General features: G+C 48.7%; 1 protein-coding gene across 1 annotated transcript; it reads left to right on the top strand.

Moving 5' to 3' along the window:
• The first annotated feature begins 1,953 nt into the window (after positions 1 to 1,953).
• Positions 1,954 to 15,289, top strand: MKS1 (MKS transition zone complex subunit 1). Its single transcript, XM_009094880.4, has 17 exons — positions 1,954 to 2,066; positions 2,139 to 2,352; positions 3,142 to 3,297; positions 3,677 to 3,774; positions 3,962 to 4,090; positions 4,419 to 4,523; positions 5,229 to 5,337; positions 6,204 to 6,260; positions 7,175 to 7,217; positions 7,701 to 7,763; positions 8,816 to 8,886; positions 9,667 to 9,730; positions 11,212 to 11,319; positions 11,834 to 11,967; positions 12,651 to 12,733; positions 12,824 to 12,921; positions 13,356 to 15,289. Exons 1-17 carry the CDS (start codon positions 1,969 to 1,971, stop codon positions 13,460 to 13,462), a joined length of 1,737 nt encoding a protein of 578 aa, XP_009093128.2. The 5' UTR covers positions 1,954 to 1,968; the 3' UTR covers positions 13,463 to 15,289.
• Positions 15,290 to 16,201: the final 912 nt, after the last annotated feature.

The following is a 16,201-nucleotide window of genomic DNA, read 5'->3' as shown; positions in this document are numbered from 1 at the left end:
GCTCAGAGCAGCACTGCCCCACCTCTGCAGGAACCTCACTTTCCATCAGAACTTTCCTGTTTTAACAGGAAATATTTGAGATAAAACATGTTCAGGCCTGGTCATCTGCAGTCCTGGAGCTCATTGCTTAGGTTTGCATCCAGGTAGTTCTGGAATGTTTCCAGTGAGGGAGACTCCACATCCTCCTCTGAGCAACCTGTTCAGTGCTTGGTGGCTCACACAGTAAAGAAGTTCTGCCTCATGTGCAGGTGTAACTTTATGTGCATTGATTTCTGCCCATTGCCTGTTTCCTTATTGCTCAGCACCACCGAGCAGAGGCAGACTCCATTCATCCTCTTCCCTTATCAAGAAAAACTTGCTCAAGATTAATTTCCTCCTCACTATTTTTTTTTTTAATAGGGGCTGTTTTCCAATGCCATTTGCAGACAGAATTGTGATAAAATGTGATAAATTCCCGTTGTCAATACACAGATTTCAATGAAAGAGGCTATTTCACAGCAGTAAAGTAACTGAATCCAAACAGAAGGGAAGGAAAAAACCCCAAAAGCTACCACTACTGCAGCCAAAGGTATGAGAGGTGCCCTCATGCATTTTTGTTTCTAATGACAAACAGCTTTGAAATAAACTAATCCCAAAAGCTTATAAAGTTTTTATAGAGGGGGAAAGGGCTTGATTCTGACACCATTTCTTTATGGTGTCAGAATCAAGCCCTTGCAAGTCAGACTAATTAAAGGCTACTCACAGAAGGGATGTTTTCTTAAGGGACAAAAGGATACAAACAGCAAGGAAAACATGAGTGGGACTCCAGTGGGACAGAAATATTTGGGACTGGGAAATACAAACATGTATATTCCTGACCCATGAAGCTTCAACACAAAGCCAAAAAGGTATATAGATTTTATTACTAACATCTTTTTGACAGATACTAATTTTAACTGTCTGATATTAAATAGTATTAATTTTATATAGCTGGTGCACACAGATGAGATAAGTTTTGACGCCTTGGTGTGCTTGGTTTGTGGAAACCGCTCTGTACCTTGCAGAGAAGAAACAATGTCTTCTTTCTTAAAAGAGACTGTGTCTGTGTTTAGAGAGCTCCTAAAATTGGCAGCAGCATGAGGGTACTGGTGGTGCCCATGAATATCCAGGGACACACTAGGAAGGGGGTAAGAAATACCCCAGAGAGGGGCAGGTTCAGGTGGCTCCATACACACAGGTGTGGGTCTGGAGCTTGGGTTGCTGGAGGTCCCTCAGCATTTCCCTGGGGCTCTTGGTTTGGGGGGCTTTGTCCTGGAGCCTCCTGTGGAGGGATGTGGCAGACCCCCCTCACAGACAGGCTGTGTGTCCCGCACACGGAGGGATGCGGGAGAGCCTTCCCTGGAGGCCCTGGGACTGCCTGAGGGGCTGTGGAGACCCTCACACAGAAGGACATGGAGACCTCCCTATGGAGGCCATGAGGACCCTCACACAGAAGGAATGCCCCCGGGGGCTGGAGCCCTCACACAGAGTGGTGTATGGGACCCTCCCTCACACACAGTGGTGTGTGGGACCCTCCATTACCCAGAGTGATGTGTGGGACCCTCCCTCACACGGAGGGGTGTGTGGGACCCTCCATTACCCACAGTGGTGTGTGGGACGCCCCCCTCACATGGAGAGGTGTGTAGGACCCTCCCTCAGACGGAAGGGTGTGTGGGACCCTCCCTCAGACAGAGGCTGTGGGGAATACCCTCAGGGACCTGCAGCCCTCACACGGAGGGGTGTGTGGGACTCTCCCTCACACGGAGGGGTGTGTGCGACCCCCCGTCATACGGAGGGGTGTGTGGCACGCCCCCCTCACAGAGAAGTTCCGGGGCTCCTCTCACGGCCAGCTCTATGGGCTCCGTGCGCGGAGCGGGCCCGGCTGTGCGGTAGGCTCCGGCCGCGCGGGGGCGCTGCACTCCCGCACACCCGGTTTCCCAGAGCGCGGCCATGGCGGGCGCGGCGCGGAGCGGGGGTGGCGCCGTGTGCCGCTCCCGGGACCCCGCCGTGTACCGCTCCCGGGACCCCGTCCGCAACCTGCGCCTACGGTGAGCGCCTGCCTGGCCCCGGCCCGGCTCCGCCGGCCGGCACAGCCCTGACGCTCCGGTCCTTCCCCGCAGGGTCCGTATCCGGCGGGTCGCGCCGGCCGGGCCTCTCCTGCCGCGGGTGCCGCCGCTCGTGGGCCCCGAGCTCCCGGGCCGGGCCGACCGCGCCGCCGATGCGGGAGCGGTGCCGCTGCGGGTTACCGCGGCCTCTCGCGCAGGCGCCCAGAGACCCCCGGAGGACGAGGAGGAGGAGGTCGAGGTGGGGTGGCAGGAGAAGCTCTTCAGCCAGGTGGGTGCACGGGTAGGAGGACGGGAGGGAGTTCGTGGAATAGGTCAGACCGGAGCGGATCACTGGAGTCATCCAGTCCGACTCCCCTGCTCAGGCAGGGACCCCAGAGCACGCTGCTCAGGCTTGTGTCCTGAGCTGTGGCTTTAAAATACCTCCCTGGTGACGGAGATTCCACGGCCTCTCTGGGCAGTCTGATCAGAGCTTGGTAACCGCACAGGGAAGAAGTTTTTCCTTGTGTTCAGGTGGAACTTTCTGGGCATCAGGTCCTGCCTATTCCCCTTATCCCATTGCTGATCCCCAAGGAGCAGAGCCTCGTCCACGCTCTTACCCCTCCTTGCAGACACTGATAAGGATGAGGTACCTCTCAATGTCTCTTCTTAAGGCTGAACAGCCCCAGCTCCCTCAGCTTTTCATCGTAAGAAAGGTGTTCTTTGATGAACTTTGTCACCCTCGACTGAACCTGCTCCAGGAGCTCCATGTGTCTCCTGTCCTGTCCAGAACTGGACAGGCTTGGGGGAGCTTCCTGACACCCCCTTTTGTGCACCTCACTGTGGGGTTCCTTGTTTCAGGGTGAGCTACTGTGCCCAAGGCTTTCCAGGTGGGCATCAGTGGTGCTACTGGCTGCCACATGCCTGAGCAGTGTTGGAGCTGCTCTGGAGCTTGGTTATTTGCTGGGATTCCTAAAAGGTCTTGTCTCTGGTGTGGCTTTGGAAAAAAGCTGAAAAATATTTGTGACTTTGCCAAAGCTGATGAGAGGCAGCTGTTGTGCTTTACCTGTGGTGCTGTCAGTTTGAGGTGGATCTGTACCTGAATGAGTCAGCCTGCCAGACTCCCCTGGACTGGCAGTACCATGAGGAGATCCGGAAACTGGAGAAGGCTGGAGGTCGGAAGAACTGTCGCATCTTCACCTACACCGACCACGACCGATTCACCAACCTAGAGGAGGTACCAGCTCTTAGTTACTCTGTGTCTGTCAGAACTTCCAGTCCTACTGCAGGGGGAGCATTTCTTGGTTCTCAGCCGGGTAGATACCCGGAGCGCAGAACACACTGCTGCAAAGCAGTTTCCCCATGTGCCCCAGACCTGGGGTGGGATGTCCTTGGTTCAGAGCGATGGTCAGGACAGCCAGAGGGACTTGGCTCTGTAGGAGCACTGCTCTATAGGAAGCTTGCTGGGTTTTGCCACCAGAAAAGTGAAGGAATTCTGCAGTCATTTAGCAATTTGTCCTTGCACGTGGTTGAGTGCATATCTGTTCCCTCCTCTAAGAGGAGAGCTGTGTTTGGGAAAGATGTCCAGTTAAACTAGTTCCTGTCTGTTCTTCCAGCTCTGCCAGAAGGTAACGGACTTGGATCATGAAGTGCCATCGTATCTGGTCGAGAGGATGGCCAATGTGAGGAGGAGAAGACAGGACCGTAGGCCTGTGTGAGTTCAAACTTGGGCTTGGAGCTTGTTCATGCCGGTTTTGTGGTGCCGGTGCCCCTGCTGTGGGTCGGCCTGGTCTGTGGGAGCTGGTGGCTTGTGCTGTGTCACACATGTAATCCAGCACTGTGACTCCTCACCATGGTGGGTTTGAGGTGAGCTCTGACTGGTGCTGTTCTCTTGTTGACAGAGAAGCAAGCTCTCTGAAGTCAAAAATCATCACCTGGGAACCTTCAGAAGAATTTATAAAGAACAATCATGTAATTAACACACCTGTCCAGACCATGTACATCATGGGGGACTTAGGACCTTATGGGAAGTAAGTTTTTACTGAAGTGATCATAATTTTCCAAAAGAAAATCCATCTTTCCTCCTTACTCAAAACTTCTGTTTCTTTCATTAGTTAAGGGGGGGGGAGAGAATTCCAAGAGCTCTGTATCGTGGGCTGCAATTTCTTTCTGCCTCTTTCTTCAGTTGGGAGGTAGCTGTGTGTACATACAAAAGGCTTCTAAACCAATGTAGGAAAGTGTGTTTGTGTTCCCTTCTGTACCCCCAAGTTCCTTTACCAGCTCTGATGTTCCAGAGCAAGAGAGTGTCCATGTTCTCTCTCCATGTTCACACTATATTTTCCTGGTGTCCTCCTTCAGGCTTGGTCAGAGGGAGTATGAAAATGTGCTTTGCACAATCAAGGTGGATGGCAATGGGGTGATCACAGTGAAGCCTGACTTCACTGGCACCAAAGGAGCCTACCGGTGAGTGGATCAGGGCTGGGATCTCTCCTGGGACTGGGGCTAGGGGCTGAAATGGCTGCTTCCTGCTCACCCTTCAGGCAGGGAATCAGCACTAAAATTGAGAAATATTTCATTTATTTCAGAGATTTCTAGGAAAATATTATTGTGTGCTTATGCTCAGTGTCACTGTGTGTGCTGTGGGGGGCTTTGGGGCAAGTCTCTGGGGATGCAGGTTATCATGGAATGGTTTGGGTTGGATGGGACCTTAAAGCCCATCTTGTTCCACCCCTGCCATGGACAGGGACACCTTCCCCTAGCCCAGGCTGCTCCAAGCCCTGTCCAACCTGGCCTTGGGCATTTGCAGAGATGGGGCAGCCACAGCTGCTCTGGGCAACCTGTGCCAGGGCCTCACCACCTTCAGAGGGAAGAATTTCTTCCTAATATCCATCTAACCCTGCCCTCTGTCAGTTTGAAGTCATTCCCCCTTGTTCTATCACTACATCCCTTGTAAAATTATGTTATGCATGTGGTGGATGCAAGCAAGTCTTCCATTTTGAGGGAATGATGGTGGCAGGTACCTGGGAGTGAGGAGAGGGCTGTGAGTGTCCTTGCCTCACTGCACAGGCTGGGTAGAGGGTACACTGCTGGGTCAGGAGGGCCCCATTGATACCTCTGCCTTTTCTCTGCATAATGGGGGAGTTTTTCCCGTGTTTTGGGGCTCTGCAGGATTGAGCTGGATGGAGAGAAGCGAGAGGTGTGGGAATACACTATTGAGAATGCATCCGCCCAGGTGCAGCCAGAGGAGGAGGAGCGCGAGCAGCGTGTGTTCAGAGAAGTAAGTACTGGCCACAGAGCATATTCACCAGTTCTGAGAAACAGAGGCAGCTCAGATCATCATGGAGGTGTAACTGCTGGTGCTCTGCACACCTGAAGGGACAAAATGTCACTGCCCTGAGTCTCATCATGCTCAGGGATCTGAGAACTACAGCAAATACTCTCTGCTTCATCCCTTAAAGAGACCTTGTCTGTAGTTGTCCTGCCTCTGGCTGCAATGCTGTAGAGAGTGAGAACTGATGCAAGAAACCACCCACCTCCATGCCTTCCATCACCTGCCAGTGTTTTTCCTTCCCTTTTGAGCAGTGGACAAACCCTTTATTTAATCTTCCTCTTGCTGCCTGTATATTTATTAAGTGATGTCTTGTTACCTGTAATGTGCCAGGATATTGGGATCCCATTTCACATCTTGATTTTTCTGAATTGCTTTTTTGTCTCTTGACAGTTTATGAAAGTACTTTTTGGTTTAGATTTTTACTTGTGCATTTCCTTACTGGCTTTGTGGTCACCAAGGAAATATTGATTTCACTATGCTGATCTCTGCCTGGCCATTTCCTTGGAATAGTTTGTACCTGTGTTTTTCAGATATCATTTAAGATCTGATTCTTCAGAGCTTCTTTTCCCTTAAAACTGGCCTTGGAGAACCAAAACTGAAGTTTTGTGCAGTGTTAGCAGTAATGCATCAGTGTTCTATTAGATAATTATATTCTCCATATTTGTTGTAACAATCCCGCATATACTAAGCCTGGTAATGAGTTGAGTTTAAATTATATACAGTTTAAGTTTTGCAGTACATAACAGCAGATATAATCAAAATGCCACTCTTTTTGTTGTTGTTGTTGTTGTTGTTGTTGTGTGTGTTCCCAGCTGTACGGGCGGCACAGGGATTACCTCAGTGGGCTCGTGGGCTCAGACTTTGAAATGGTGAGTTCCAGGGGCACTGGCAGGGACTGGAGCTCTGTTGTCTTTGGGATCTGGTGACCTGGCTCACACAGTTTGCACTTGCAGCACAGCCTCCAAAGACTGTTTTGCTCTGGAGGGGGGTGGGCAGCTTTTACCTTGTGGCTTCAAGCAGAAAATTGGGTCAGAAGGGACAAGTGGCAGTGGATTTGTGGTCTGCAGAGATCCATCCTGCCCATTCAGGGCCTGCTGAACACTGCAGTCTCTGTGAGGCTGTGTGCAGTGCCACAAGGCCTGTGATTGGAGTACTTTGAGAAGGAAGGAGGGTTTGTGTCTTCAGGGACAGTGATTGCTGTAACTTCTTCAGTGTTAAACAGCTCTATGTGCCACTTTGTGCAAATAGACAGCCCCTCAGACTCAGACTCATGCAGTTCCCCTTCTCACTGAATTATCCAAATTGCAATCTTTTCTTTGCTCAAATACTGTTTGCCAGTACAGTGAATACAAAGCAGTGAAATACAATACAAAGCAGTGAAAGTTGTGTTTTCCAGTACTTTAGAGTGTCTCAGTGCTTCTCCCTGCTCCCTCATCTTGGTCAAATGCAGGAGCATGACAGAAGCAAGACTGCGATTTCTGCAAGTGACTTCTCACTGTGTGTTATATCAATCTTGACATCTGTAAGAGATCTATTTACAGAGCAGTAAACGCCTGTGAGCTGGGCTTTGGGGGGTTTGGTCTCTTTAGAGCCTCTTTCCAGAGGGACTGTTCACTTCTGGAAGTGATAGGACAAATCATGCCTCCTCCCTGGCCAGAGCAGTAAATCATTCATGTCCAAAAACCCATGAAATACCAGTGTGAGATGCTGTTGGGAAGGAATTGTTGAGGTTGCACCAGTGGTTGGTGAGCTCTTTATCTTGTTTGTCTGCTAATTTTTCCAGCCTCTTCCTGGTACTCTGAGACTTCTCGTGAATGGAGAAATAGGTGAGTCCTTATTCTAAACAGTAATAGGGGCCAATGTGTGTGTGTGAGGATGTGATCCAAGGATTTTGGAATCCCTAGATTCAAGAGGCCCTAGAATCCTTTACTTCCTCCTTCTCCTCCCTGTTTCCTGCAGACTAATTTCTTGAGAGGCATTTGCAGGTTGCAGGTTACAAATGCTGTAGCTGTTCTAAGAAGGCCTAGATCTCAAAAAAGGAGAGCAGATTGCTATAATATCTATTAATTTCTCAAAGAAACCAATTAAATGTGTGAACTCCCTCATCTGGTTAGTGAAACAGAGACAGAGCTAGTCTGGAGGAGGAATCTTCTCTGTGGGTTATCTCCTGTTACTTTGAAGGTTTTTCTCAGCTTCCAGCAGTAACTGATTTTCCTTGAGGTTATTGGTGGTGGCTCTCCCAAAAATCTGCAATGAATGCTGGAAGAATTTGTATGGAATCAAATAGCTGAGGTTCATTCTCTCCTCAGTTTCAGCTCAAGGCTATGAGTATGACAATCTTTATGTGCATTTCTTCCTGGAGCTGCCTGACCGTGAGTATTCACATTCCCAGCCACATCACAGCAGTTGAAAAGGTGAAACAGGCTTTGGCTGGTTCATCAGACCAGCTCTGCTGGGAGTCAGCAAAAATTAATGTTGGGGCTGGGATCTAGTCAGAGGCCTCAGAGCTAAAATAGCAGAACTCAGCTCAGGCTGGGCCATAGAGGTGCTGGTGACCAGTTTGTCCAAACTTCATTCCTTATCTTGCAGAGAACAGCCTTCCTGTGTTCCCCACCCCAGTGACCTTGTCTGATTTCAGTGTTTGCCATCATGCTATGGGCTGATATTAACATATTAAATTTTGATGGACAAATAAGGCTCCCAGCACTTACATGCATGTCCTGCTGCATGTTTAATTCTCCTGAAGTATGGCTCTGCCTCCCCTCTCTGCGTATATCTGTCAAGATACCACTTCTGCTACTCAGTACATTTAGATAAGGCTCTGCTTTTCTCTTGACCTGAGCTGGTTCTTTTCATGGACAGTTCAGGGTGTTCTAAAGAGCAGTGCCTAGAACAGGACAGGGAAAAGTCATTTGAGGAACAGCTGAGAGAGCTGAGGGGGCTCAGCCTGGGGAAGAGGAGGCTCAGGGGGGACCTTCTCACTCTCTACAACTCCCTGACAAGTGGGTGGAGCCAGGTGGGGTCAGGCTCTGCTCTCAGACAAGTAACAGGACAAGAGGAAACAGCCTCAAGTTGCACCAGGGGAGGTTCAGGTTGGACATAAGGAAGATTTTCTCTATGGAAAGGGTGGTCAGGCATTGGAAGGAGCTGCTCAGGGCAGTGGTGGAGTTCCATCCCTGGAGGTGTCCAGGGAATGACTGGATGTGGCACTCAGTGCTCTGGCCTGGTAGACAAGGGGGGGATCAATCACAGGTTGGATTTGATCATATTGGAGGGCTTTTCCTACCTTACTGGGTCTGTGAATGTCAGGGTGGGCGATGTTACTTCTTACCCCAGTCATCAGGGACTGACATTCTACTTTGAGCTGCCCTAGTTTGTGAGTTTGGCCTCACCCCAAGCCTTGCTCTTCTCCTGTCTCCTGCAGAGTGGTCAAGCTCCCCGTTCCAGCAGCTCTCAGGAGTGACACAGACCTGTGCCACCAAGGCAGTGGGCTGGGTAAGGACACTTTCAGACCTGCAGAGCAATTTGAACAGGCAGTCTCTGGAATGGAGCATATGTAACAAACTACAGATCTATTCAGCAAGTGTCCTGAGTTGGGGGCTCCTTTCAAGACCAGAGCATGTTTGGGATTCTCTTTATTCTAATTATACTTGTCATTTTTTCAAGGGTTCAAATAATTTTTTTCACTGTCTCAAAATAAAACTGAACCAAATAAAACTACTCCCAAGCATTTTCTGGAATCTCACTTTTTTTATTAATTCTTGCTGGCTGATTGCCTTTGGAGCTTTGATTTTTATGTTCTCCAATGCTCCAGTTAACCAAGCATTGTTCCATCTTGCCTGGGGCAGGAATGTGCAGAGACTCTATGTTGATTTTGAATTTTAACAGCTTTTTAATATATTTTATATGTTTTCATATTACAAAAATAGTTATCATACAACATTTTAGTTATACCATTGTTTTAAATACTGTGCTCCAGGGCTTGGCTCCTGCAAAGTCTGAGGCTGCCCTGTAGTTATGCAATTGACTGAGTTTTCATTTGGGATATGTCACTCCCCTTTGCCATTATTTTCAACATCCTATTCCATTGACATGGCACTAGGGAGTGTATGCAGGTCCATCCTGCAGTCACATGTTTGTTAGTGAGATGTAATTGATCTTTTTGGGCAGCATCACCTGCTTTCTATTAGTTCCTTTCTCCCAGCTCTCTGTGCCCTCTGCAATGCTGGTGATGAATTCTCCAGGAATCTGATCTCCGCCCTGTTCTTTTTCTAGGATAACGTGGCATACTTCTGCTACCCCTTCACTGTGGAGATGTTTTACACCCAAGAAGATGAAGGTGTGTTTCCTTGTTACTCTGAAATCCTTTGGTCCCACTGTAGCTGTCATGCTGTCTGTCCTGCTGGAGATGAAAGGCCAGAGGGAAATGTTTTTGGTTCAACAAAAGTTCACCCTGTCACCACGCAACCCCTGGACACATCCTGTGTTTGCCCAGGAATCCATTAGCATTTTTATGGATTCATTGATGTTGCCTTGTTTCTAGGCTGTAGGCAGCTTTATCCAGTTGGAAAACTAGTTGGATCTTGGCTTGTCTCTTTAAACCTGGAGTGCGGGGCTGTGTTGCTGTGCCTGCACAGAGCCCTGGGATGCTGCAGCTGGAGAACCAGGCAGCTTTTTTATACACAGCTAAAACTCTGTGCTGAGTCTTACATTTGTAGACGTGCTCAGTGACCTGTATAATCCCTAGATATTTTATGTCACTTTGAAACTTCAGCTCTATTTTAAGCTGAGCTCTGCTGCCTGTTCCTGCTGCTTCTTCACCAATCCTATTGCTCTGTGGATACAATTGCTAGGGACAGCACTGTGGCATGCCTTGCCACTTGAATCCAATGTACACTTTGGATCTGGGTATTCAACCGACACTAATGAATTTTCAGACTAGAAGAAACAAAATGAGTTTGTTTCACTGTGGAAAAAAGAAATGCTTGGAGAGATGTAGGAGAATCCAAGTTATAGCAGTGGGAAAGGTCAGAGATAAACAGGTTCTGCTGTTTGGCTTCAGATCATTCACAAAAGATTGTCTTGACTGCTCAAAGATAATTGACAGCCCAGTCTGGACTTGCTCTTAAAGAATTTTCCCTAATTTTTATCTTCAATAATTCTGTTTTCAGCCTCAAATCTGAGGGTTCAGCTTTTACAGGGGAAACTAATCAACTATAAATCTTTGTTAGTCATTGTAGAAGAAATACAGAAAGGACTGTGGTGGAAGGGTGCTAGAGTGTGTTCAGAGGGAGCAGAACTGGTGGAAGGGTCTGGAGCACAGGCTGAGTCGACCTCAGCTCCTCTGAGGGAGCTGGGCAGACTCAGCCTGAAGAAAAGGAGGCTTGGGGAGGACCTTCTCACTCTCTGCAATTCCCTGACAGGAGGGTAGAGCCAGCTGGGGGTTGGGATCTACTCCCAGAGGGCAAGGGGCAGAACAAGAGGAAACCTCAGGTTGCTCCAGGGGAGGTTCAGGCTGGACACTAGGAGGGATTTCTTCCCCTAATGGGTGTCAGGCACTCAAAGTGGCTGCCCAGGGAGGTGATGGAGTCCCCGTCTCTGGAGGTGTCCAAGGAGCAACTGGAGGTGGCACTCAGTGCTCTAGTCTGAGTGACAAGGTGGGGATTGGTCACAAGTTGGGCTCAGTGATCTTGGAGATCTTTTCCAAGGTAAATGATTCTCTGATTCTTTGGCTTCCTGCTAGTGGAGTTAGGCATTTAGCATTCTTTTTCTCACTGATAGTCTCCTTCCCAAAGCTGTGACCTGCTCCCCATCTTGCAGACAGTCTCCCTCAGTGGCCTGTTCTCTACTTTGAGGTCCTATCTCTGGATTTCTGGCAGAGGTATCGTGTGGAAGGATATGGGTCCTTGGTGCTGCCAGCATGTCCAGGTAAAGCATCCTTGGGACATGGTGTTAATTGTCTGGGGGAATGAGTTGAGTGGTTCCTCTTGGGAAGTGATTCAGCCAGTCCCAGGGACTTAGTACTCAAGGGAGCAGTCAGCTGTCTGGGCTGCAGCAAAGAAGGATATGAGGCACATCTGGAGCTGTTGCCCTTGATCCTTTGATACTGCCATCACAACATCTGGTGTGATAAAGCTCTGGGTGATGCTGCATCCATCTGTACAGTAACCCTCTGTGTCCCACGTGGGGTCTGGGAGTGACCCCTGTGTGTTATGGGGAGATGCTGCTGTTGGACAGAGGGTACTTTCAGCATTGGCTGTGGGACTAGAATGGGCTGACTCAGTGGGAGCATGCTTTTAGAACATTTCTGATACTGTGCAGTGTTTCCATTTCTAGACAGCTCTGGGTTGGGTCAGCAAGTATCCACCTGCCTTTGCTGTCCTCTGTGACTGAATAAATTACAGGTCACAGCTGCTAAGCTGTCCTCTTGTCCCTGGGCCAGGTGTCCACATGCTCACCATTCCTACCTGGCGTCCTCTGGGTCTGGGGCCTGTTGCTGAAATGAGGAGGTTTTTCATTGGGGGATCTCCTGAGCTGGAGGACTTAACCTACATCCGGATACCATCGACCTTCAAGGTGGGCTCAGCTGCAGAGTAGCCTTTTGCAGGACGTGGGGCATTTTGTTCTTGGGTTCAAGTCTCCCATGGTCAGCCTGGACAAGATTTTAAGGATGAGCTGCTGGTCCTGTCTCTCTCACTAAAGAAATGTCTCCTCTGTGAGTCTTGTAATCCTGTGCAGAGGAATGAGCAAACACTGAGGCAGAGCTGTGCCTTCTGAGGGGTGAGCAGCTTAGAGAAGTAGGGGAGCATGGGCCAAAGCCTTGGCTTGCCCTGCTAATACAGTGTTTGTCAGGTCAGTATTTGGTACCAGCTGTAGACTTCTCCTTAGTTCCTGTGAGGAATTTGGGCTGTATTATGCCTGGAACAGCTTCCTGAAGCAAGAAGCTGATGGGTGTGAGGCAAGTAGAAACTTCATGTTCTTGAGTAAGTTGCAGAGGTGGCTGCTGGTGTAATGAGCAGGATGATGTTAGTGGCCCCTTTGTGTGGGAACAAGCCCTGAAGCAGTTGTTGAAACCCTGCCCTTAGCACTGCGCTGTCAGCTTGCAAGTGTTTAGGTCCTGCCCTCAACACAGCCTGGAACCATGTTCCTTTCTTTCCAGCTTTGCAGGGAAGGGAGGACTGTGCCCACAGGAGTTTGTGCTCTGGTGGCACACACTTGTTTTCATTGTGGGGTTGCTCTAACCTGTGCCATCCCTGCAGGGAAAGCGCTTGAGCCGCTTTGGTTTCCGGACAGAGACCACAGGGAGCGTCACCTTCCGGCTCTGTTGCCTGCAGCAGTCCAGGTGAGTGCAGCAAAGGGAGTGTGAGCTCCATCAGCTCCATCTCCTGTGCTGGATTTGGCAGCCCTGACCTGCTGGTGTGCTTCTGTGCAGAGCCTTTCTGGAGAACAGTGCCGTGAGACAGCGCATGCAGAGTGTACTGGACCGACTGGGAGGCTTCAGCCAGCAGAGCTCTGTCTACAGTGTTCTGGGTAGGGCCTTCAGTGTCATTCTGTCTTGGTGAGCTTTGGCAGGATATTTCAGGATATTCCATTACTGTGAGAGTGACTCCCCTCCCTGTGAGGAGAGTCACTCAAAGTCCATGGCAGAGGTTAATTGTTCTGCTCTAAGCTGGAAACTTCAGGAGGCACCAGCTCTGAGTGGGCAGGAGGGATAACCACTGTGTGAGGGCACAGCCTGGACTGGGCAGAGCTGGTGGCGCTAAGGCTCAGGCTCTCTCTGATTCCATTGTGTACAGAAATCAGAGAGCAGCAGGTGGAGCAGCACAGGTGCTTTGGTGGTGTAACCTATTCATAGAAAGTAGGATCCTGCACCAGGAGAGATGATGTTCCCTGAAAAGACATATCCCTCCCCTTCCCTGAGGCTGATTTATACATTCTGGCCTGCTGTCATCTCTGTGTTGCAGAGGCTTTCCATCGGGCACGGCGCCGGATGCAGGAAGCGCGGGAGAGCCTTCCCCAGGACCTCATCAGCACTTCTGCCTCTGCTGTGCCCCAGCCACTGGAGCCATGAGCCTCACCTCTGCTGCTCCTTGGAGCACTTGGCATCCTCCCTCCAACACAAGCTCCCACCCCTCAGCAGGAGTCCCAGTGCTGGTGCCTGGAAGCTTCAGAAGCTCTTCCTTTGTTGCTTTCCTTGGATGGGGGAGAGAGCTTGTAACACCTGCAGACCCAGAATTTGCATTTCCATGAGTATCTGTGGAAGGAGCTCTTTTTTTCAAGGCCCTTTGCTACCAGGCTCTAACAATACAGCCAGTTTTTCACATTTCTTCTGAAATACTGGCATGGAACCTGTGAATCCTGTAACACCTTTTCAGGGATTGAAAAGGAAATAACGAGAAAAATTGTAAATTTAGTTTTCTTCTTAGAGAAGATGGTGATGTTGAAGGCCAAGGCATGGATGCTTTTTGAGATTAATGAAATGAGTAGATACTTGAGAAATGCTGATAGTTGTTGTTAGCTCTTGTGTACAGACAATCAATAGTAAAATTAATCTATCTGCCTCTACCTTAAGACTGATTCATTCCTAGAGAGAGTGCTCTCTGCCACATGTAATACATGAAATTAAAGCAAAGGAAGACAGATGGAGAACTGGACAAAAGGATTACATTCTGCATTTTCTTGTGTGCCCATAAGATCTGGCTCTGCAGTGGTGAGCAGGAAGTTTCTTTGTTCAGGAACACAATTGAAAACACACCTTCCCCTTAGTTCACCACAGAGCTCTGGGGGTTGGAAGATTTGCAGACAGTGAGAGCTGTTGATAACATTTGCACAGCAGCTGAACTTTGAACTGTTCAAGCTGTTCATTTGAGGTTGATATTTGTTGGTGGTTCGTTGTTGCATCTCTGATTGCAGAACACTGTGGTGCTTCCTGGGAAAGCTTGTGTTTACCCACTCTTTACCAGTTTCTTCTGTTATTTTATCTTTTTCTTTCCCCTATTTTTATTTCTGTCTCAAGTTCAGAGGAACATAGCTCCCTGCAGACTGACAGTGCTGTGCTGATTTGTGCACGAGTCACATTTCCATGTGTTTTCTGTTCCAACAAAGGATGGGAAGAGAAATCTCAAGCTCAGACTATGCAGGTTTGAATCTGTCTGTGAATTTAGGATTCAGAGGCATGATATGAAATATGAATTGGCCATCCTTCTTTTGCTCTGCACATTCCTCCTTCACAGGGAACAAGAGATTCATGGTTGCAGCCATGTGTGTGGTTATTGGAATATCCCCTTATTCCCTGGCTCTATTATTTTCCTCACTCCCTTCATGCCATTTTGAGGTTGTCCCAGTCTTCAGTGAGAGAACAGGAAAAAGGAATCAGCAACTCTCAGAGTTTGTTCTTCCTTGACCTTTGCTGTAATTCCTAGATCTGTCTGGCAGCTTGAATCTATCTGGCAATTGCAATTATAAGTGGACTTTTGTTCACCTTCCTTGCCTGTTGCCCCTCATTTTGATGGAGGAGGCTACCAGGATGTGTTGGGAGTGTGGCTTTTGCAACAGAGCAGTGTCCTTGGCCTGGAGTTGGGTCATGTGCCTGGTGCTGATGTGACCACTCTGGAGGTACCACTTGTGCTGGAGCAGCAGAACTGATCTCTGTGTTCTGTCATGGTGTGTGATGACTGATCTGGGAGGAAAAGCATTCAGTGAGTATGTAGCACTTCTAATCTCTTAATCATTATTCATGTTGTGGCCTTGTGTGTTTATCACACTCTTCTGGGTGTTTTCATGGTGCTTCTCACCAACAGCTGAACTGCATTTCTCTGAAATGCTTCTCAAGATGGAGTTAAAAGGTTACAAGAATAACTTTTTTATCAATAAAGTAACAAAACACCTTTATAATCAAGATGATGCCAATGGCAGATCCTGTTAGAGGGGAGTCTTCTGATAAGGTCGGGTTCCTGACTCATTGCCCAGTTATTATGGCAGGATTTAGTGTCCTGATTGTGAGATGCACTAAGAGGTACATAATTATATTGTTTTCCTACTTAGAACTCTGGATAGAGAAACTCACAAGGAAAATTTTAAAATTCAAAATTACTAGAACCAAGCAAGCAATTCTTCCAGAATAAGAGACTGCAGTTCTTGACTGTCATGCTTGCAGCCTCCTTGGCCTGGCAGAATAAAAAGTGGTGCTGGTAAAAGCTGGTTTGAAGAGACCCCTCAGCAAATGCCCTTTGAATTTGCACTTTTATAAATTAAACTAGCAAATTTCCATACACATGTACACATATGAAAATGTCACTGATCTTTTAGTCACAGCTGGCATTTGTGGTCTGAGCTTACCAAGGAATCTGGCTTGGAGAGGAGGGGTGCACAGCTGGAACTGGAGATCACCAAGTTGATTAGAGTGATGGAACACCTTTCCTTTGAGGAAAGCCTGAGAGAATTGGGATTGTTAGCCTGGAAAAGAGAAGAGCCATGTTTGTTTAATTGGTGTTACCTAATTGTGGCCTTCCAGTTCCTGAGTGGAGCTGACAAAAAAATGGGGAGAAACCATTTACAAGGGCCTGGAATGACAGGAGAAGGGGGAATGGCTTCCCACTGAAGCAGATGCACACTGACAGAGGGCAGTGAGATATTAGGAAGAAGTTATTTCCTGGGAGGGTGGGGAAGCCCTGGCACAGGGTGCCCAAAGCATCTGTGGCTGCCCCATCCCTGCAAGTGTTCAAGGACAGCTTGGACAGGACTTGGAACAACCTGGTCTAGTGGAAGGTGTCCCTGCCCATGGCAGGGGATTGGAATGAAGTGAGCTCTA

The sequence above is a fragment of the Serinus canaria genome, chromosome 19 (assembly GCF_022539315.1).
Source record: "Serinus canaria isolate serCan28SL12 chromosome 19, serCan2020, whole genome shotgun sequence".
Taxonomy (NCBI): Eukaryota; Metazoa; Chordata; class Aves; order Passeriformes; family Fringillidae; genus Serinus; species Serinus canaria.
Note: the sequence above shows the minus strand (reverse complement) of the source record. Positions and strands in the feature narration are given on the sequence as shown.

What these genes read in the sequence shown, in the direction of transcription:
- MKS1 (XM_009094880.4), top strand. Translation starts at nt 1,969, where the DNA reads ATGGCGGGCGCGGCGCGGAGCGGGGGTGGCGCCGTGTGCCGCTCCCGG. An exon ending in TGGGCTCAGACTTTGAAATG is followed by an intron (nt 6,261 to 7,174) that starts GTGAGTTCCAGG and finishes TAATTTTTCCAG; the next exon opens with CCTCTTCCTGGTACTCTGAG. An exon ending in CTCTGTCTACAGTGTTCTGG is followed by an intron (nt 12,922 to 13,355) that starts GTAGGGCCTTCA and finishes TCTGTGTTGCAG; the next exon opens with AGGCTTTCCATCGGGCACGG.